Source organism: Oncorhynchus mykiss, unplaced genomic scaffold, assembly GCF_013265735.2.
Source record: "Oncorhynchus mykiss isolate Arlee unplaced genomic scaffold, USDA_OmykA_1.1 un_scaffold_161, whole genome shotgun sequence".
Classification (NCBI taxonomy): Eukaryota; Metazoa; Chordata; class Actinopteri; order Salmoniformes; family Salmonidae; genus Oncorhynchus; species Oncorhynchus mykiss.
Window position 1 is genome coordinate 72,501 of NW_023493667.1, and position 24,000 is coordinate 96,500.

The 24,000-nt window shown below is 45.6% G+C and overlaps 1 protein-coding gene across 1 annotated transcript in view; it reads right to left on the bottom strand.

Annotated features, from left to right (window-relative positions):
- The window catches only part of LOC110516808 (adhesion G protein-coupled receptor L3-like), a gene marked incomplete at its 3' end in the record, with an annotated part of 310,025 nt that overhangs the window by 69,315 nt on the left and 216,710 nt on the right, over nt 1–24,000 (bottom strand). Inside the window, 2 exon segments of the mRNA XM_036972433.1 lie at nt 5,101–5,265; nt 5,357–5,581. Coding sequence (XP_036828328.1) covers nt 5,101–5,265; nt 5,357–5,581 — 390 coding nt within the window.

Genomic DNA, 24,000 nt, shown 5'->3' on the forward strand with positions numbered 1-24,000 from the left:
CAGAACAACTCACGCTCTAACAGAACAACTCACGCTCTAACAGAACAACTCACGCTCTAACAGAACAACTCACGCTCTAACAGAGAACAACTCACGCTCTAACAGAGAACAACTCACGCTCTAACAGAACAACTCACGCTCTAACAGAACAACTCACGCTCTAACAGAACAACTCACGCTCTAACAGAGAACAACTCACGCTCTAACAGAGAACAACTCACGCTCTAACAGAACAACGCACGCTCTAACAGAGAACAACGCACGCTCTAACAGAACAACTCACGCTCTAACAGAACAACTCACGCTCTAACAGAGAACAACTCACGCTCTAACAGAGAACAACTCACGCTCTAACAGAACAACTCACGCTCTAACAGAGAACAACTCACGCTCTAACAGAGAACAACTCACGCTCTAACAGAGAACAACTCACGCTCTAACAGAGAACAACTCACACTCTAACAGAACAACTCACGCTCTAACAGAACAACTAACGCTCTAACAGAACAACTCACGCTCTAACAGAACAACGCACGCTCTAACAGAGAACAACTCACGCTCTAACAGAACAACTCACGCTCTAACAGAACAACGCACGCTCTAACAGAACAACTCACGCTCTAACAGAACAACGCACGCTCTAACAGAACAACGCACGCTCTAACAGAACAACTCACGCTCTAACAGAACAACTCACGCTCTAACAGAACAACTCACGCTCTAACAGAACAACTCACGCTCTAACAGAACAACTCACGCTCTAACAGAGAACAACTCACACTCTAACAGAGAACAACTCACGCTCTAACAGAGAACAACTCACGCTCTAACAGAGAACAACTCACGCTCTAACAGAGAACAACTCACGCTCTAACAGAACAACTCACGCTCTAACAGAACAACTCACGCTCTAACAGAACAACGCACGCTCTAACAGAACAACTCACACTCTAACAGAACAACTCACGCTCTAACAGAACAACTCACGCTCTAACAGAACAACTCACGCTCTAACAGAACAACTCACGCTCTAACAGAGAACAACTCACGCTCTAACAGAACAACTCACGCTCTAACAGAACAACTCACGCTCTAACAGAGAACAGCTCACGCTCTAACAGAGAACAACTCACGCTCTAACAGAACAACTCACGCTCTAACAGAGAACAACTCACGCTCTAACAGAGAACAGCTCACGTTCTAACAGAGAACAACCCACGCTCTAACAGAATTTAAAGCCAGATTCTAACAGAGAACAACTCACGCTCTAACATAATTTAAAGCCAGGCTCTAATAGAGAACAACCCACGCTCTAACAGAATTTAAAGCCAGACTCTAACAGAGAACAACTCACGCTCTAACAGAATTTAAAGCCAGGCTCTAACAGAGAACAACCCACGCTCTAACAGAATGTAAAGCCAGGCTCTAACAGAGAACAACCCACGCTCTAACAGAATTTAAAGCCAGGCTCTAACAGAGAACAACCCACGCTCTAACAGAATGTAAAGCCAGGCTCTAACAGAGAACAACCCACGCTCTAATAGAATTTAAAGCCAGGCTCTAACAGAGAACAACCCACGCTCTAACAGAATTTAAAGCCAGGCTCTAACAGAGAACAACCCACGCTCTAACAGAATTTAAAGCCAGGCTCTAACAGAGAACAACCCACGCTCTAACAGAATTTAAAGCCAGTCTCTAACAGAGAACAACCCACGCTCTAACAGAATTTAAAGCCAGGCTCTAACAGAGAACAACCCACGCTCTAACAGAATGTAAAGCCAGGCTCTAACAGAGAACAACCCACGCTCTAATAGAATTTAAAGCCAGGCTCTAACAGAGAACAACCCACGCTCTAACAGAATTTAAAGCCAGGCTCTAACAGAGAACAACCCACGCTCTAACAGAATTTAAAGCCAGGCTCTAACAGAGAACAACCCACGCTCTAACAGAATTTAAAGCCAGTCTCTAACAGAGAACAACCCACGCTCTAACAGAATTTAAAGCCAGGCTCTAACAGAGAACAACCCACGCTCTAACATAATTTAAAGCCAGGCTCTAACAGAGAACAACCCACGCTCTAACAGAATGTAAAGCCAGGCTCTAACAGAGAACAACCCACGCTCTAACATAATTTAAAGCCAGGCTCTAACAGAGAACAACCCACGCTCTAACAGAATTTAAAGCCAGTCTCTAACAGAGAACAACCCACGCTCTAACAGAATTTAAAGCCAGGCTCTAACAGAGAACAACCCACGCTCTAACAGAATGTAAAGCCAGGCTCTAACAGAGAACAACTCACGCTCTAACATAATTTAAAGCCAGTCTCTAACAGAGAACAACCCACGCTCTAACAGAATTTAAAGCCAGGCTCTAACAGAGAACAACCCACGCTCTAACATAATTTAAAGCCAGGCTCTAATAGAGAACAACCCACGCTCTAACAGAATGTAAAGCCAGGCTCTAACAGAGAACAACCCACGCTCTAACAGAATTTAAAGCCAGGCTCTAACAGAGAACAACCCACGCTCTAACAGAATTTAAAGCCAGGCTCTAATAGAGAACAACCCACGCTCTAATAGAATTTAAAGCCAGGCTCTAACAGAGAACAACCCACGCTCTAACAGAATTTAAAGCCAGGCTCTAACAGAGAACAACCCACGCTCTAACAGAATGTAAAGCCAGGCTCTAACAGAGAGCAACCCACGCTCTAACAGAATTTAAAGCCAGGCTCTAACAGAGAACAACCCACGCTCTAACAGAATTTAAAGCCAGGCTCTAACAGAGAACAACCCACGCTCTAACAGAATTTAAAGCCAGGCTCTAACAGAGAACAACCCACGCTCTAACAGAATTTAAAGCCAGGCTCTAACAGAGAACAACCCACGCTCTAACAGAATGTAAAGCCAGGCTCTAACAGAGAGCAACCCACGCTCTAACAGAATTTAAAGCCAGGCTCTAACAGAGAACAACCCACGCTCTAACATAATGTAAAGCCAGGCTCTAACAAAGAACAACCCACGCTCTACCAGAATGTAAAGCCAGGCTCTAACAGAGAACAACCCACGCTCTACCAGAATGTAAAGCCAGGCTCTAACAGAGAACAACCCACGCTCTAACAGAATGTAAAGCCAGGCTCTAACAGAGAGCAACCCACGCTCTAATAGAATTTAAAGCCAGGCTCTAACAGAGAACAACCCACGCTCTAACATAATTTAAAGCCAGGCTCTAACAGAGAACAACCCACGCTCTAACATAATTTAAAGCCAGGCTCTAACAGAGAACAACCCACGCTCTAATAGAATTTAAAGCCAGGCTCTAACAGAGAACAACCCACGCTCTAACAGAATGTAAAGCCAGGCTCTAAGAGAGAACAACCCACCCTCTAAAGAAAAGACAAGCGCAGACAGAAACCAACTTGTTCCATTGTTTAAATAACAGAAGCTCCGCGTGTGTAGTGTTAGTCAAACACTTATTGTCAAGAACATGAAAAACCTGCACTGGGTGGAAATAGCATTTACTGCTGGAAAGGATGTGAATTTATAAAGACTATTTCCAGTGAGTGTGGAATTGTCCTTATTTTCAAGGACAACCCCAACCCTAATCCTGATCCCAACTACCTTTTTACAAGCACTTAAACACCCCAACCCTAATCCTGATCCCAACTAACTTTTTACAAGGACTTAAACACCCCAACCCTAACCCTGATCCCAACTAACTTTTTACAATGACTTAAACACCCCAACCCTAACCCTGATCCCAACTAACTTTTTACAAGGACTTAAACACCCCAACCCTAACCCTGATCCCAATTCTTGATTCTGCTGTATAAAAAACATGTAATTACTATAATATACTACATGTATTATATCTGACTGTAGTAACTACTGTATATCTGTAGATGTAATTACTATAATATACTGTGTGTATTATATCTGACTGTAGTAACTACTGTATATCTGTAGATGTAATTACTATAATATACTACATGTATTATATCTGACTGTAGTAACTACTGTATATCTGTAGATGTAATTACTATAATATACTACATGTATTACACTTGACAGGACTGTAGTTCCTAGTGTCCCTACAGGACAGGACTGTAGTTACCTAGTGTCCCTACAGGACAGGGCTGTAGTTACCTAGTGTCCCTACAGGACAGGACTGTAGTTACCTAGTGTCCCTACAGGACAGGACTGTAGTTACCTAGTGTCCCTACAGGACAGGGCTGTAGTTCCTAGTGTCCCTACAGGACAGGACTGTAGTTACCTAGTGTCCCTACAGGACAGGGCTGTAGTTACCTAGTGTCCCTACAGGACAGGGATGTAGTTCCTAGTGTCCCTACAGGACAGGGGTGTAGTTCCTAGTGTCCCTACAGGACAGGACTGTAGTTACCTAGTGTCCCTACAGGACAGGGCTGTAGTAACCTAGTGTCCCTACAGGACAGGGCTGTAGTTACCTAGTGTCCCTACAGGACAGGGATGTAGTTCCTAGTGTCCCTACAGGACAGGGATGTAGTTCCTAGTGTCCCTACAGGACAGGGATGTAGTTCCTAGTGTCCCTACAGGACAGGGATGTAGTTCCTAGTGTCCCTACAGGACAGGGATGTAGTTCCTAGTGTCGTAACAGGACAGGGATGTAGTTAGTAGTGTCCCTACAGGACAGGGATGTAGTTAGTAGTGACCCTACAGGACAGGGCTGTAGTTAGTAGTGTCTCTACAGGACATGGCTGTAGTTACCTAGTGTCCCTACAGGACAGGGCTGTAGTTAGTAGTGTAGTTACCTAGTGTCCCTACAGGACAGGGCTGTAGTTACCTAGTGTCCCTACAGGACATGGCTGTAGTTACCTAGTGTCTCTACAGGACAGGCTGTAGTTACCTAGTGTCCCTACAGGACAGGGCTGTAGTTACCTAGTGTCCCTACAGGACAGGGCTGTAGTAACCTAGTGTCCCTACAGGACAGGGCTGTAGTTACCTAGTGTCCCTACAGGACAGGGATGTAGTTCCTAGTGTCCCTACAGGACAGGGCTGTAGTTAGTAGTGTCTCTACAGGACATGGCTGTAGTTACCTAGTGTCCCTACAGGACAGGGCTGTAGTTACCTAGTGTCCCTACAGGACAGGGCTGCTTGGCCATCTGTCCCTGCTGGGTTCTGGGCCAGGACACTTCAGCTGTCACCCTGGGGGAGCAGTGGTCCTGGGGGGGTATGACCGGGGGCTGGGGAGGCAGAGGGGGAACACCCATGGCTGGAACCGACCGTCCGTTACCTACCGGAGATGTACATGTTAAAAACAGGTACAATAATTATACGATAACACATTGGAACAGAATGAGTTCATTTCCGTTAATGGCCGTTACCGGGGTTAACGATCTCTGGGATCTGGTTATCGCCGGGGACGACCACGCCACCACCGGCAGGGTTCCGCACGGTCGTGGTTGTCCGGGACCGTTGACCGGGGAAGGTGGTGAGGATTGGTCGCGCCGTGGTATAGTAGGGAGGAGACCGGGTGGTCGCGGTCCGACTGGTGGAGGAAGAGGAGGAGGGGACTTTGGGAGGCCCGTGGATGACTGGAGGAACCAAGTCTGGACGGAGAGAGAAAGAGAGAGAGAAAGAGAGAGAGAAAGAGAGAGAGGAGAGAGAGAGAGAAAGAGAGAGAGAGAGAGAGAGAAGGAGAGAGAGAAGGAGAGAGAGAAGGAGAGAGAGAAGGAGAGAGAGAAGGAGAGAGAGAAGGAGAGAGAGAAGGAGAGAGAAGGAGAGAGAGAAGGAGAGAGGAGAGAGAAGGAGAGAGAGAGAGGAGAGAGAGAAGGAGAGAGAAGGAGAGAGAGAAGGAGAGAGGAGAGAGAGAGAGAGAGAGAGAGAGAGAGAAGGAGAGAAGAGAGAGAGAGAAGGAGAGAGAAGGAGAGAGAGGACAGGGAGAGAGAAGGAGAGAGGAGAGAGAAGGAGAGAGAGAAGGAGAGAGAAGGAGAGAGAGAAGGAGAGAGAAGGAGAGAGAGAGGAGAGAGAAGGAGAGAGAGAGAGAAGGACAGAGAGAGAGAAGGAGTGAGAGAGAGAAGGACAGAGAGAGAGAAGGAGAGAGAGAAGGAGAGAGAGAGAGAAGGAGAGAGAGAAGGAGAGAGAGAGAAGGAGAGAGAGAGAGAAGGAGTGAGAGAAGGAGTGAGAGTAAACGAGAGAGAGAGAGAGAGAAGGAGAGAGAAGGAGAGAGAGAGAAGGAGAGAGAAGGAGAGAGAAGGAGAGAAAGAGAAGGAGAGAGAAGGAGAGAGAGAGAAGGAGAGGGAGATAAATGAGTTAGATAAAGAAGGGAATGTACTAGTCCTGGTTGGTGTGGAGGAAACAATGGAATAGATAAAGAAAATGCAGTGGAGTGTAACTGTTCAGATAGGAACGTACTAAACTGTTGTTCTGGGGGGGTAAAAGGAACGTACTAAACTGTTGTTCTGGGGGGGGGGTAAAAGGAACGTACTAAACTGTTGTTCTGGGGGGGGGTAAAAGGATCGTACTAAACTGTTGTTCTGGGGAGGTAAAAGGATCGTACTAAACTGTTGTTCTGGGGGGGGTAAAAGGAACGTACTAAACTGTTGTTCTGGGGGGGGGGTAAAAGGAACGTACTAAACTGTTGTTCTGGGGGGGGGGTAAAAGGAACGTACTAAACTGTTGTTCTGGGGGGGGGGTAAAAGGAACGTACTAAACTGTTGTTCTGGGGGGGGGTAAAAGGATCGTACTAAACTGTTGTTCTGGGGGGGGGGGTAAAAGGAACGTACTAAACTGTTGTTCTGGGGGGGGGGGTAAAAGGATCGTACTAAACTGTTGTTCTGGGGGGGGGTAAAAGGAACGTACTAAACTGTTGTTCTGGGGGGGGTAAAAGGAACGTACTAAACTGTTGTTCTGGGGGGGGGGTAAAAGGAACGTACTAAACTGTTGTTCTGGGGGGGGGGTAAAAGGAACGTACTAAACTGTTGTTCTGGGGGGGGGGGTAAAAGGAACGTACTAAACTGTTGTTCTGGGGGGGTAAAAGGATCGTACTAAACTGTTGTTCTGGGGGGGGGTAAAAGGAACGTACTAAACTGTTGTTCTGGGGGGGGTAAAAGGAACGTACTAAACTGTTGTTCTGGGGGGGTAAAAGGAACGTACTAAACTGTTGTTCTGGGGGGGGGGGTAAAAGGAACGTACTAAACTGTTGTTCTGGGGGGGGGGGGGGTAAAAGGAACGTACTAAACTGTTGTTCTGGGGGGGTAAAAGGAACGTACTAAACTGTTGTTCTGGGGGGGGTAAAAGGAACGTACTAAACTGTTGTTCTGGGGGGGGGTAAAAGGAACGTACTAAACTGTTGTTCTGGGGGGGGTAAAAGGAACGTACTAAACTGTTGTTCTGGGGGGGTAAAAGGAACGTACTAAACTGTTGTTCTGGGGGGGGTAAAAGGAACGTACTAAACTGTTGTTCTGGGGGGGGGTAAAAGGAACGTACTAAACTGTTGTTCTGGGGGGGGGGTAAAAGGAAAGTACTAAACTGTTGTTCTGGGGGGGGTAAAAGGAACGTACTAAACTGTTGTTCTGGGGGGGGTAAAAGGAACGTACTAAACTGTTGTTCTGGGGGGGGTAAAAGGAACGTACTAAACTGTTGTTCTGGGGGGGGTAAAAGGAACGTACTAAACTGTTGTTCTGGGGGGGTAAAAGGAACGTACTAAACTGTTGTTCTGGGGGGGGTAAAAGGAACGTACTAAACTGTTGTTCTGGGGGGGTAAAAGGAACGTACTAAACTGTTGTTCTGGGGGGGGTAAAAGGAACGTACTAAACTGTTGTTCTGGGGGGGTAAAAGGAACGTACTAAACTGTTGTTCTGGGGGGGGGTAAAAGGAACGTACTAAACTGTTGTTCTGGGGGGGGGTAAAAGGAACGTACTAAACTGTTGTTCTGGGGGGGTAAAAGGAACGTACTAAACTGTTGTTCTGGGGGGGGTAAAAGGAACGTACTAAACTGTTGTTCTGGGGGGGGGGTAAAAGGAACGTACTAAACTGTTGTTCTGGGGGGGGGGTAAAAGGAACGTACTAAACTGTTGTTCTGGGGGGGGTAAAAGGAACGTACTAAACTGTTGTTCTGGGGGGGGTAAAAGGAACGTACTAAACTGTTGTTCTGGGGGGGGGGTAAAAGGAACGTACTAAACTGTTGTTCTGGGGGGGGTAAAAGGAACGTACTAAACTGTTGTTCTGGGGGGGTAAAAGGAACGTACTAAACTGTTGTTCTGGGGGGGGTAAAAGGAACGTACTAAACTGTTGTTCTGGGGGGGGTAAAAGGAACGTACTAAGCTGTTGTTCTGGGGGGGGTAAAAGGAACGTACTAAACTGTTGTTCTGGGGGGGGTAAAAGGAACGTACTAAACTGTTGTTCTGGGGGGGGGGGGGGTAAAAGGAACGTACTAAACTGTTGTTCTGGGGGGGGTAAAAGGAGCGTACTAAACTGTTGTTCTGGGGGGGGGGGGGTAAAAGGAACGTACTAAACTGTTGTTCTGGGGGGTAAAAAAAATGGGGACATTTGAGAAATTCTTTCATAATTTAATGAAACCATTGAACGCTGGTTATGAAATTAACATTCTGTCTTTGGTATCTTCTTGGTTACACTCTAACCCTTCTGGGTTACACCCTAACCCCTACACTCTAACCCTTCTGGGTTACACCCTAACCCCTACACTCTAACCCTTCTGGGTTACACCCTAACCCCTACACTCTAACCCTTCTGGGTTACACCCTAACCCCTACACTCTAACCCTTCTGGGTTACACCCTAACCCCTACACTCTAACCCTTCTGAGTTACAGCCTAACCCCTCCACTCCTTCTGGGTTACACCCTAACCCCTACACTCCAACCCTTCTGAGTTACAGCCTAACCCCTACACTCCTTCTGGGTTACACCCTAACCCTTACACTCCTTCTGGGTTACACCCTAACCCCTCCACTCCTTCTGGGTTACACCCTAACCCCTCCACTCCTTCTGGGTTACACCCTAACCCATCTACTCCTTCTGGGTTACACCCTAACCCCTCCACTCCTTCTGGGTTACACCCTAACCCCTCCAACTCCTTCTGGGTTACACCCTAACCCCTCCACTCCTTCTGGGTTACACCCTAACCCCTCCACTCCTTCTGGGTTACACCCTAACCCCTCCACCCCTTCTGGGTTACACCCTAACCCCTCCACTCCTTCTGGGTTACACCCTAACCCGTCCACTCCTTCTGGGTTACACCCTAACCCCTCCACTCCTTCTGGGTTACACCCTAACCCCTCCACTCCTTCTGGGTTACACCCTAACCCCTCCACTCCTTCTGGGTTACACCCTAACCCCTCCACTCCACTCCTTCTGGGTTACACCCTAACCCCTCCACTCCACTCCTTCTGGGTTACACCCTAACCCCTCCACTCCTTCTGGGTTACACCCTAACCCCTCCACTCCTTCTGGGTTACACCCTAACCCCTCCACTCCTTCTGGGTTACACCCTAACCCCTCCACTCCACTCCTTCTGGGTTACACCCTAACCCCTCCACTCCACTCCTTCTGGGTTACACCCTAACCCCTCCACTCCACTCTTTCTGGGTTACACCCTAACCCCTCCACTCCACTCCTTCTGGGTTACACCCTAACCCCTCCACTCCACTCCTTCTGGGTTACACCCTAACCCCTCCACTCCACTCCTTCTGGGTTACACCCTAACCCCTCCACTCCTTCTGGGTTACACCCTAACCCCTCCACTCCACCGTTTCTTTCATCAACTAAGTACATTATTTTCTCTTCAACCATTCTGCTCTGCTCTGTTCTGTTCTGTTCTGTTCTGTTCTGTTCCCACACAGGGTTGTAGTCATTGGAATGTTCCTGTCCCCAAACGCCATACGACCTCCCTCCCTCTCTCCCTCCCTCTCTCCCTCCCTCCCTACCTCTCTCCCTACCTCCCTCCCTCTCTCCCTCCCTCCCTACCTCCCTCATTCCCTCCCTCCCTCTCTCCCTCCCTACCTCCCTCATTCCCTGCCTCCCTCTCTCTCTCCCTCCCTCCCTACCTCCCTCATTCCCTCCCTCCCTCCCTCTCTCCCTCCCTCCCTCATTCCCTCCCTCCCTCCCTCATTCCCTCCCTCCCTCCCTCTCTCCCTCCCTCATTCCCTCCCTCTCTCAACCCTCTCTCCCTCCCTCCCTACCTCCCTCATTCCCTCCCTCCCTCATTCCCTCCCTCCCTCCCTCTCTCCCTCCCTCTCTCCCTCCTTCCCTCCCTTCTTCCCTCTCTCCCTCCCTACCTCCCTCATTCTCTCCCTCCCTCTCGCCCTCCCTCATTCCCTCCCTCCCTCACAATTCTGCATGGTTACAGGGATAATTCTGCATGGTTACAGGGATAATTCTGCATGGTTACAGGGTTAATTCTGCATGGTTACAGGGTTAATTCTGCATGTTACAGGGTTAATTCTGGATGGTTACAGGGTTAATTCTGCATGGTTACAGGGTTAATTCTGCATGTTACAGGGTTAATTCTGGATGGTTACAGGGTTAATTCTGCATGGTTACAGGGTTAATTATGGATGGTTACAGGGTTATTTCTGCATGGTTTCAGGGTTAATTCTGGAAGGTTAAAATACAAACAATTAAAAGGATTAAAGGGATAACCAAACCACAAATTCCACAAATTCCTGGAATTCTGTTGCAACTCAAGTCTACTACAAAACCCACAATGCAATGCTCCCTCTCTCTCTGGGCTAGCTAGCTAGCTGGCAAGAAAACATAGCTACACACAATAATTCCAAAGTCAAAATCAGCATGTGAAGTAGCTAGCAAGCTGTAAAATCTCCTTAAACAAACTGCACTGGCAATTTAGGAGTCTATCTCACCGAGTTCAACTTAGTAGTTTGTCTCTGCCCAGAGAGAGAGAGCAGAGTATGTTTCTTTCCCACAGAGATACTTCTGAGGAGATACGAAACACCCATTAGAATCGTATTAATGCCCATTGTGTACGTTGCTCATGTGTTGTCAATGGGCAGCGCGGTGGATTCTGGGACAAGGAGAGCTGAACCTTCAAGGAGTGAATGGGAATCAATTGGGCGCTAGCTCAAATACCAAACATTAGGATGAATGTCGTGAACAAGAAGTACAACGTTGGAAATATTTTCATTAACTCTCTGTGAATATCGTACATCTTTGGAATTGCGTCATTTTGAGGAAAATAGGCAGGTTTCTCGACTCATATACCGTGACTTTGAGAAGGGATTGTGTGACGATTAGCTTAGCAACCGCGTGTTGCAGCATGACAACGTGAATGCGATGGGTCTACAGTCGGTTGGGTGGGACGTTACTCCATTCAACTCCTCCAAATGGGATTCCTATCTCCTCCTTTCTGAAATATCTCTGTTTCCCACAACGCATTGCGTGCACGGTACTTGAATGACAAACAAGAGTTGAATCATTTGGTACACTGTTTAAATTGGGGCGGCAGGGTAGCCTAGTGGTTAGTGTTGGACTAGTAACCGAAAGGTTGCAAGATCGAATCCCTGAGCTGACAAGGTAGAACAAATCTGTCATTGTTCCCCTGAACAAGGCAGTTAACCAACTGTTCCTAGGCCGTCACTGAAAAAAATAAGATTTTGTTCTAAACTGAATTGCCTAGTTAAATAAATCAAAACGTAGCGAATCTAAGCGAAGTGTCAACTTTGTCACGACAACATAAACAGACGGATGTGTTTAAGAACAAGTATGTCTATTAGGTGACCTGCAGGTCATTGTTTTACAAGGTGTTATGCAGAGTCTGTTATCCCCTATCTCCAGCGATGAGAATCGTCTAGCTATGATGAGTTCCTACATGATTTCCACAGACACAGACCACGGCACGGTTAAATCATGGGATTTAAAAAAAAAATATATAGAATAATAATATAATTTTTTTTATCCACTGATAGAAAATAGTCTCCCACCAAATTGACAGGAGCTTTAATGATTTCTATTTCTGGGGGGGTTGGATCATCCCTTTAAGTTAAGGTATTGATTCTGAATGGTTATTAGGGCTATGGAGGGGGGGGGGGGGGGGGGGGGGGGGGGCTTAAAACCAAATAATTAAAAACAACATGCTGTTTTCCATCAGGTAAATTCCACTATTCCAAAAATACACCTTATGGAAGAGCGGGGACTGTGAAGTAACACAAACATAGGCACATACACATGATAAGATACACACTATACACACACATGTGGTAGTGGCGTATGGGGACTGAGGACACACAGTGTGTTGTGAATTCTGTAATGAATGTATTTTGATGTTTTTAAAATGGTATAAAATGCCTTAATTTTGAAGGACGCCATGAAGGGGATCCATAATAAACCCCAGGAAGAGTGGCTGCTGCCTTGGCAGGAACTAATGGGGATCCATAATAAACCCCAGGGAAGAGTGGCTGCTGCCTTGGCAGGAACTAATGAGGATCCATAATAAACCCCAGGGAAGAGTAGATGCTGCTTTGGCAGGAACTAATGGGGATCCATAATAAACCCCAGGAAGAGGAGCTGCTGCCCTGGTAGGAACTAATGGGGATCCATGATAAACCCCAGGAAGAGTAGCTGCTGCCTTGGCAGGAACTAATGGGGATCCATAATAAACCCCAGGGAAGAGTAGATGCTGCCTTGGCAGGAACTAATGGGGATCCATAATAAACCCCAGGAAGAGGAGCTGCTGCCTTGGTAGGAACTAATGGGGATCCATAATAAACCCCAGGAAGAGTAGCTGCTGCCTTGGCAGGAACTAATGGGGATCCATAATAAACCCCAGGAAGAGTAGCTGCTGCCTTGGCAGGAACTACTGGGGATCCATAATAAACCCCAGGAAGAGTAGCTGCTGCCTTGGCAGGAACTAATGGGGATCCATAATAAACCCCAGGAAGAGTAGCTGCTGCCATGGCAGGAACTAATGGGGATCCATAATAAACCCCAGGAAGAGTAGCTGCTGCCTTGGCAGGAACTAATGGGGATCCATAATAAACCCCATGAAGAGTAGCTGCTGTCTTGGCAGGAACTAATGGGGATCCATAATAAAGCCCATGAAGAGTAGCTGCTGTATTGGCAGGAACTAAAGGGGATCCATAATAAACCCCAGGAAGAGTAGCTGCTGCCTTGGTGGGAACTAATGGGGACCCATAATAATCCCCAGGAAGAGTAGCTGCTGCCTTGGCAGGAACTAATGGGGATCCATAATAAACCCCAGGAAGAGTACCTGCTACCTTGGCAGGAACTAATGGGGATCCATGATAAACCCCAGGAAGAGTAGCTGCTGCCTTGGCAGGAACTAATGGGGATCCATAATAAACCACAGGAAGAGTAGCTGCTGCCTTGAAAGGAACTAATGGGGATCCATGATAAACCCCAGGAAGAGAAGCTGCTGCCTTGGCAGGAACTAATGGGGATCCATGATACACCCCAGGAAGAGTAGCTGCTGCCTTGGCAGGAAATAATGGGGATCCATAATAAACCCCAGGAAGAGTAGCTGCTGCCTTGGCAGGAACTAATGGGGATCCATAATAAACCCCAGGAAGAGTAGCTGCTGCCTTGGCAGGAACTAATGGGGATCCATAATAAACCACAGGAAGAGTAGCTGCTGCCTTGAAAGGAACTAATGGGGATCCATAATAAACCCCAGGAAGAGGAGCTGCTGCCTTGGCAGGAACTAATGGGGATCCCTAATAAACCCCAGGAAGAGTAGCTGCTGCCTTGGCAGGACCTAATGGGGATCCATAATAAACCCCAGGAAGAGTAGCTGCTGCCTTGGCAGGAACTAATGGGGATCCATAATAAACCCCAGGAAGAGTAGCTGCTGCCTTGGCAGGAACTAATGGGGATCCATAATAAACCCCAGGAAGAGAAGCTGCTGCCTTGGCAGGAACTAATGGAGATCCATAATAAACCCCAGGAAGAGTAGCTGCTGCCTTGGCAGGAACTAAATGGGGATCCATAATAAACCCCAGGAAGAGTAGCTGCTGCCTTGGCAGGAACTAATGGGGATCCATAATAAACCCCAGGAAGAGTAGCTGCTGCCTTGGCAGGAACTAATGGGGATCCATAATAAACCCCAGGAAGAGAAGCTGCTGCCTTGGCAGGAACTAATGGAGATCCATAATAAACCCCAGGAAGAGTAGCTGCTGCCTTGGCAGGAACTAAATGGGGATCCATAATAAACCACAGGAAGAGTAGCTGCTGCCTTGGCAGGAACTAATGGGGATCCATAATAAACCACAGGAAGAGTAGCTGCTGCCTTGAAAGGAACTAATGGGGATCCATAATAAACCCCAGGAAGAGTAGCTGCTGCCTTGGCAGGAACTAATGGGGATCCATAATAAATACAAATTATTATTAAGTTTTCTCACAGCTTGTTAGAGCTAAACTGCTGTGACACAGTCGTCTGAGCAACACGCCTCGCCTCCGAGCATCATGGGTTTTTTATGGTACGTAGTCACTTTTTTTCTCCGGACCTTTTTCAAAATCGTCCCAAAGTCTATTTGTATTGATCAGTCTGCCCTCCGTCCCGCTAGATTCTCCATGTCACCATCCATCACGTGGCAGCACCACTCGCTTACCGCTGTCCCTTCCTGTGTGTGTGTGTGTGTGTGTGTGTGTGTGTGTGTGTGTGTGTGTGTGTGTGCGTGCGTGCGTGCGTGCGTGCGTGCGTGCGTGCGTGTGTGTGTGTGTGTTATCATTGTTCAGAGTGAGTGCATAACAAGGCCATGGTTTGACAGGTCTGAGCCCATACAAGCCCAAACCCTGCTGTAACAATGGACTGGTAATGTGTGTGTTTGTGAGAGTGGGAGGAACACAACCCAACACAACACAGCAGTAAATTACACAGCAAAAACATCAACATCTCAGACATTCAGACACAACAACATATGGTTCTCTCTCACTATTCTCTCGCTCTCTCTCTCTCTTCCTTTCTCTCTTTCTCCATCTTCCTCTCCCCTCTTTCTCTCTCTTCCTGTCTCTCTTTCTCTCTCTTCCTATCTCTCTTTCTCCGTCTTCCCTTCAATCTCTTTCTCTCTCTTCCTATCTCTTTCTCCGTCTTCCTTTCTCTCTTTCTCTCTCTTCCTATCTCTCTTTCTCTCTCTTCCTATCTCTCTTTCTCCATCTATCTCTCTTTCTCCGTCTTCCTCTGTCTTCCTCTCTCTCTTTCTCTGTCTTCCTATCTCTCTTTCTCTGTCTTCCTCTGTCTTCCACTCTCTCTATCTCTGTCTTCCTCTGTCTTCCTCTCTTACTGTCTTCCTCTCTTTCTCTGTCTTCCTCTGTCTTCCTCTGTCTTCCTCTGTCTTCCTATCTCTCTTTCTCTGTCTTCCTCTGTCTTCCTATCTCTCTTTCTCTGTCTTCATCTCTTTCTCTGTCTTCCTCTGTCTTCCTCTCTTTCTCTGTCTTCCTCTGTCTTCCTCTCTCTCTTTCTCTGTCTTTCTCTCTCTCTCTCTTTTGTTGTCTTCCTACCTCTCTTTCTCTGTCTTCCTCTCTTGCTCTCTCTGTCTTCCTCTTTCTCTGTTACGCAAATAAAGCCCCCCCCCCTCCCTCGCCCCACACACACACACACACTCATCTCTCTAACACACGTAATCACAGGAGGTGTTTTTGCGGAGTGCAGATCTACGCTGACGTGACATGAGAGGTTCATAAAACCTTCATAGGGATGTCTTGGCTTGACATACCACGCCCCTTACGTAAGACTCTTACACCTTTAATGTAAGACACGCACACACACCCCTCAGGGGTGCGTGCTTAGTCCCCTCCTGTATTCCCTGATCACCAACGACGACGAGGCATCCTATAAGGAAGAGTTCAGAGACCTGGCAGTGTGGTGACAGGACAACAACCTCTCCCTCAACGTGAGCAAGACAAAAGGAGCTGATGGCGGACTACAGGAAGCGGCGTGCCGAGCACATCGACGGGGCTGTAGTGGAACGGGTCGAGACCTTCCCGTTCCTCGGTGTCCACATCGCTAAGTACCGATCATGTCCCAAACACACCAACACGGTGATGAAGAGGGCACGACAACACCTCTTCCCCCTCAGGAGACTGACAAGATTTGGGCTCTCAAAAAGAGCTAGAGCTGCGTCGCTATGGCAACTGCTTGGCATCCGACCGCAAGGCGCTACGGAGGGTATGGGGACACTTGGAATGTATATAAAAAGTGTAAATATTGGGATGCAAACTCTAAATGTAATACATTTCAACTCTACATCTGACTTGGTACAGGTGTCTGACTATTTTTAAGCTCATGTGAGGTGTGTACTTTTTTTTCCAAAGTAGATTTGTTTTAGACTACCAATAATCACTCGTAGCCCACTGCAGTAAATGGTTAATTTTGCATAATTTAGTGGAATTAAACTGGCGCGTGTATACAGTACATTCATTATGTATCCTGTTTATCACAGGCATACAGCATACAATGACTTTTTCCTATTTTTGTTGCCTTACATATATTTTATAATATATTTTTTTGGGGGGGGTTGTGTCATTTGATTTACACATACCTACCACTTTGAAGATGCAAAATATTTTTTGTTGTGAAACAAACAAGAAATAAGACAATAAAAACGGAAAACTTGAGGGTGCAGAAATATTCACCCCACCAAAGTCAATACTTTGTAGAGCCACCTTTTGCAGCTATTACAGCTGCCAGTCTCTTGGGGTTTGTCTCTATAAGCTTGGCACATCTAGCCACTGGGATTTTTGCCCATTCTTCAAGGCAAAACTGCTCCAGCTCCTTCAAATTGGATGGGTTCCGCTGGTGTACTGCAATCTTTAAGTCATACCACATATTCTCAATTGGATTGAGGTCTAGGCTTTGACGAGGCCATTCCAAGAACATTTAAATGTTTCCTCAAAAACCACTCGAGTGTTGCTTTAGCAGTGTGCTTGGGGTCCTTGTCCTGCTGGAAGGTGAACCTCCGTCGCAGTCTCAAATCTCTGGAAGACTGAAATAGGTTTCCCCTCTAGAATTTCCCTGTATTTAGCGCCATCCATCATTCCTTCAATTCTGACCAGTTTCCCAGTCCCTGCCTATGAAAAACATCTCCACAGCATGACGCTACCAACCCCAAGCTTCATTGTGGGGATGGTGTTCTTGTGGTGATGAGAGGTGTTGGGTTTGCGCCAGACACAGCATTTTCCTTGATGACCAAAAAGCTAAGTTTTAGTCTCATCTGACCAGAGTACCTTCTTCCATATGTCCCACATGTCTTTTGGCGAACACCAAACGTGTTTACTTATTTTTTTCTTTAAGCAATGGATTTTTTCAAGCAACTCTTCTGTAAAGCCAAACTCTGGAGTGTACAGTTTAAATTAGTCCTATGGACAGATAATCCAATCTCCGCTGTGGAGCTTTGCAGTTCCTTCAGGGTAATCTTTGGTCTCCTTGTTTCCTCTCCGATTAATGCCCTCCTTGCCTGGTCTATAAGTTTTGGTGGGCGGCCCTCTCTTCGCAGGTTTGTCGTGGTGCCACATTACTTACATTTTTTTTAAATAATGGATTTAATGATGATCTGTGGGATGTTCAAAGTTTCTGACATTTTTTTATAACCCAACCTTGATCTGTACTTCTCCACAACTTTCTCCACAACTTTGTCCCCGGTTTTGAGAGCTCCTTGGTCTTCATGGTGCCGCTTGCTTGGTGATGCCCCCTTGCTTAGTGGTGTTGCAGACTCTGGGGCCTTTCAGAAAAGGTGTATATATACTGAGAACATGTGACACAGATTGCACACAGGTGGACTTTAACTAATTATGTGACTTCTGAACGTAATTGGTTGCAGAAGATCTTATTTAGAGACTTCATAGTAAAGGGGGTGAATATACAGTGCCTTGCGAAAGTATTCGGCCCCCTTGAACTTTGCGACCTTTTGCCACATTTCAGGCTTCAAACATAAAGATATAAAACTGTATTTTTTTGTGAAGAATCAACAACAAGTGGGACACAATCAAGAAGTGGAACGACATTTATTGGATATTTCAAACTTTTTTAACAAATCAAAAACTGAAAAATTGGCCGTGCAAAATTATTCAGCCCCCTTAAGTTAATACTTTGTAGCGCCACCTTTTGCTGCGATTACAGCTGTAAGTCGCTTGGGGTATGTCTCTATCAGTTTTGCACATCGAGAGACTGAAATTTTTTCCCATTCCTCCTTGCAAAACAGCTCGAGCTCAGTGAGGTTGGATGGAGAGCATTTGTGAACAGCAGTTTTCAGTTCTTTCCACAGATTCTCGATTGGATTCAGGTCTGGACTTTGACTTGGCCATTCTAACACCTGGATATGTTTATTTTTGAACCATTTCATTGTAGATTTTGCTTTATGTTTTGGATCATTGTCTTGTTGGAAAACAAATCTCCGTCCCAGTCTCAGGTCTTTTGCAGACTCCATCAGGTTTTCTTCCAGAATGGTCCTGTATTTGGCTCCATCCATCTTCCCATCAATTTGAACCATCTTCCCTGTCCCTGCTGAAGAAAAGCAGGCCCAAACCATGATGCTGCCACCACCATGTTTGACATTGGGGATGGTGTGTTCAGCTGTGTTGCTTTTACGCCAAACATAACATTTTGCATTGTTGCCAAAAAGTTCAATTTTGGTTTCATCTGACCAGAGCACCTTCTTCCACATGTTTGGTGTGTCTCCCAGGTGGCTTGTGGCAAACTTTAAACAACACTTTTTATGGATATCTTTAAGAAATGGCTTTCTTCTTGCCACTCTTCCATAAAGGCCAGATTTGTGCAATATACGACTGATTGTTGTCCTATGGACAGAGTCTCCCACCTCAGCTGTAGATCTCTGCAGTTCATCCAGAGTGATCATGGGCCTCTTGGCTGCATCTCTGATCAGTCTTCTCCTTGTATGAGCTGAAAGTTTAGAGGGACGGCCAGGTCTTGGTAGATTTGCAGTGGTCTGATACTCCTTCCATTTCAATATTATCGCTTGCACAGTGCTCCTTGGGATGTTTAAAGCTTGGGAAATCTTTTTGTATCCAAATCCGGCTTTAAACAGTATCTCGGACCTGCCTGGTGTGTTCCTTGTTCTTGAATATATATGTAAAGGGGGTGAATATATTTGCACGCACCACTTTCCAGTTTTTTATTATTTAGATTTGTTTTGAAACAAGTTATTTTTTTTAAAATTTCATTTCACCAATTTGGACTATTTTGTGTTTGTCCATTACATGAAAAATCCAAATATAAATCCATTTAAATTACAGGTTATAATGCAACAAAATAGGAAAACAACACAAGGAGGATGAATACTGTACAGACGCAGAACTTTTGAACATAAAATCTGTCTGAGAGATGCAAATTATATCATTTTAATATTATTAATATTTGCAAAATGCGAAATACATAGGAAACGGAAGGCGGGCTTCATCAGCGCGTCACACACCACTTTGCAATGAGCTGGAGGCAGGGTGCATTTTCAAAAACATCTACTTAATTGTTTAAAAAAGATGAACGTTTTTACTACATGTCATGAGGCATGTCTTAATTCGCTTCAGACCATGTCTGTGGAGGCAATTATTTGATATCAGCTTCCTTTCATTGTCCAGTCGCCCCAAGGCACGATCCTAGTCCTATTAGCAACCCATGTAGTTGTTGCCTATTACATCTCCCCTCTTTCTACGTTTCTAATGGATCTTTACATATCTTTCACGTGCGGATATTTACATATCTTTCACGTGCGGTGCGCTTTTGACTGCGCTGTTTTTAACCGCTAATTGCATTAAGGGATGAACATTCGTGCGTAGCCTACTGCCTTGTGCGCCTTGCTGCTCTTAAAACGTGAATAAATAATAGTTTATCAACATGTTAAACATTCTGATCTGTTGCATCAGACAAATTGCTTTTTAAAAAAATGTTTTTCATGTAGTCTTGGTTCTACTGGTTGTACGAATTTTGGATGTATCGTCCCACAAATGTCTCAGAGTCTGTTTGGAATAGGCTATTTATTTTTCTCTACAAGCTGACCAAGAGACTAGGTCAATTTTTCTACTATGGGGAATAGTAGATTGACAGGCTAGTGATTTTGCTGTTCGTTACTCGTCTTGTTGGCTGAGGAAAAGTAAATAACGTGGACAGTTATTCTGACAAGTTCAAAGTGCACACCGGGATTCAGAAGGACCGCAGGTCGTTGCATCCGGGACTTGCACGTTCTGTTAATATGAATGACCATCGTCTACATGTGCTTTCTGTCATTGTCCCGTTCTGTTAATATGAATGACCATCATCTACATGTGATTTCTGTCATTGTCCCGTTCTGTTAATATGAATGACCATCATCTACATGTGATTTCTGTCATTGTCCCGTTCTGTTAATATGAATGACCATCATCTACATGTGCTTTCTGTCATTGTCCCGTTCTGTTAATATGAATGACCATCATCTACATGTGATTTCTGTCATTGTCCCGTTCTGTTAATATGAATGACCATCATCTACATGTGCTTTCTGTCATTGTCACGTTCTGTTAATATGAATGGCCATCATCTACATGTGATTTCTGTCATTGTCCCGTTCTGTTAATATGAATGACCATCATCTACATGTGATTTCTGTCATTGTCCCGTTCTGTTAATATGAATGACCATCATCTACATGTGCTTTCTGTCATTGTCCCGTTCTGTTAATATGAATGACCATCATCTACATGTGCTTTCTGTCATTGTCCCGTTCTGTTAATATGAATGACCATCATCTACATGTGATTTCTGTCATTGTCCCGTTCTGTTAATATGAATGACCATCATCTACATGTGCTTTCTGTCATTGTCACGTTCTGTTAATATGAATGACCATCATCTACATGTGATTTCTGTCATTGTCCCGTTCTGTTAATATGAATGACCATCATCTACATGTGCTTTCTGTCATTGTCCCGTTCTGTTAATATGAATGACCATCATCTACATGTGATTTCTGTCATTGTCCCGTTCTGTTAATATGAATGACCATCATCTACATGTGATTTCTGTCATTGTCACGTTCTGTTAATATGAATGACCATCATCTACATGTGATTTCTGTCATTGTCCCGTTCTGTTAATATGAATGACCATCATCTACATGTGCTTTCTGTCATTGTCCCGTTCTGTTAATATGAATGACCATCATCTACATGTGATTTCTGTCATTGTCCCGTTCTGTTAATATGAATGACCATCATCTACATGTGATTTCTGTCATTGTCCCGTTCTGTTAATATGAATGACCATCATCTACATGTGCTTTCTGTCATTGTCACGTTCTGTTAATATGAATGACCATCATCTACATGTGCTTTCTGTCATTGTCACGTTCTGTTAATATGAATGACCATCATCTACATGTGATTTCTGTCATTGTCCCGTTCTGTTAATATGAATGACCATCATCTACATGTGATTTCTGTCATTGTCCCGTTCTGTTAATATGAATGACCATCATCTACATGTGATTTCTGTCATTGTCCCGTTCTGTTAATATGAATGGCCATCATCTACATGTGATTTCTGTCATTGTCCCGTTCTGTTAATATGAATGACCATCATCTACATGTGATTTCTGTCATTGTCACGTTCTGACCCTAGTTCCTGGGTTATTTGTTTGTTTTAGTTGATCAGGACGTGAGTTGGGTGGCCATTCTATGTTTTGTGTTTCTAGGTTGGTATTCTGTGTTCGGCCTAGTATGGTTCTCAAACAGAGGCAGATTGAATTTACGAACAGACAATCTGACAACAATCTGAACGCCCAGAGATCACTCTGACCACATTCTGACTCCAGATTGAATTTAGGAACAGACCCGCAGTATAAACCAGCCTTTAGTCTTGAAATCTGTGCTTGTTTAGTACATGACCTCACATGTGAATCCTTAATGAGATGGGTGGGGCTAAAGATTAAGAAGGTGTGAACGATGTGGTTGTTTAGTACATGACCTCACATGTGAATCCTTAATGAGATGGGCGGGGCTAAAGCTTAAGAAGGTGTGAACGATGTGGTTGTTTAGTACATGACCTCACATGTGAATCCTTAATGAGATGGGCGGGGCTAAAGCTTAAGAAGGTGTGAACGATGTGGTTGTTTAGTACATGACCTCACATGTGAATCCTTAATGAGATGGGCGGGGCTAAAGCTTAAGAAGGTGTGAACGATGCTGAATGGGTGTAGACAAAGAAGAGCTCTCCAGTAGGTGTACCAAAACATTCAAGCGCCATTTTCTCAGAAGTGAGGTTACAACTATATCAACTTTCAAAGCAGAATAACTTTCCCATTGTTCCTCAACTGTAGTGTATGATAATAATATATCATTTTGAAGCTCTGAGTCTCTGCTTTTATCCAATGTAAAAAAAACACAATTTCAAAATGTTGCTACATAAGAATCGAGCCGGTCGGTCACAAAACTACTTGAAGATAACAGCGCTCACTGTTGCCCCTAGTGGCCGGTTTTCATTTCAGACATGGGATGTACGTTGAATACGGACTTTTAATCACGGGTGACCTGGCTCTCCACACACACACGCACACACACACACACGCACACACGCACACACACTTTAAGATTCTTACGACCCTAATGTGATGGGTCATGTCATCTCATGCAAAGGTTAAGCTTTTAAAACAGGGGTGATGACAGTTTGCACTTCAAATCTGCTTTGTTCTATCTCTCTCTCACCCCTTCTCTGTCTCTCTCTCACCCCTTCTCTCTCTCTCTCACCCCTTCTCTCTCTCTCCCTCTCTCTCTGTCCCCTTCTCTCTCTCTCTCCCCTTCTCTCTCTCTCTCACCCCTTCTCTCTCTCTCTCTCTCTCTCTCTCTCCCCTTCTCTCTCTCTCTCCCCTTCTCTCTCTCTCACCCCTTCTCTCTCTCTCTCACCCCTTCTCTCTCTCTCACTCTCTCCCTACTTCTCCTCTCTCTCTCTCTCACCCCTTCTCTCTCTCTCCCTCTCTCTCTCTCCCCTTCTCTCTCTCTCTCCCCTTCTCTCTCTCTCTCACCCCTTCTCTCTCTCTCCCTCTCTCTCTCTCCCCTTCTCTCTCTCTCTCCCCTTCTCTCTCTCTCTCACCCCTTCTCTCTCTCTCTCTCTCTCTCCCCTTCTCTCTCTCTCTCCCCTTCTCTCTCTCTCTCCCCTTCTCTCTCTCTCTCCCCCTCTCTCTCTCTCTCCCCTTCTCTCTCTCTCTCCCCTTCTCTCTCTCTCACCCCTTCTCTCTCTCTCTCTAACCTGTCCAATAAAACAATATGTATTAAACAACAAACTGCTTGGTAATCATCTCTCCTAATATAACATTAATTCCCTCAGAAAGTTGTGTAGAGAGAAGTTAAATAACAGCTATTGTGTTCTATTGTAAAGTAAACAACCCGGTCGTCATGGAACAATGCCATGGGAGATGTACCCAGCTAACAATGAATGGCTCTGAGGACGTTACTGTACGGTTCACCGTCTCCTCAACCTGTTTCCCATTTAACGTCACACAGTACAGTTTACTGTGAGGTTTGTTTCTGAAGTTAACCATCATAACACACACTACGAAGACCCAAATGACACCCTGTTCCCCACAGAGCGCACTACTTTATATGGCTCTGGTCCAAAGTAGTGCACTATGTAGGGAATAGGGTGCCATAGGGCTCTGGTCCAAAGTTGTGCACTATGTAGGGAATAGGGTGCCATAGGGCTCTGGCCTAAAGTAGTGCACTATGTAGGGAATATGGTGCCACTTGGAAGGCAGCCCGTGGCCTTCATATTCAGTCAGCTTGTGTGACCAACGTGGTCAGACTGACTGACTAGAGTTAGTGACCATCGTGGTCAGACTGACTGACTAGTGTTAGTGACCACCGTGGTCAGACTGACTGACTAGTGTTAGTGACCACCGTGGTCAGACTGACTGACTAGTGTTAGTGACCACCGTGGTCAGACTGACTGACTAGTGTTAGTGACCACCGTGGTCAGACTGACTGACTAGTGTTAGTGACCACCGTGGGTGACTACTGACTAGTGTTAGTGACCACCGTGGTCGGAGTGACTGACTAG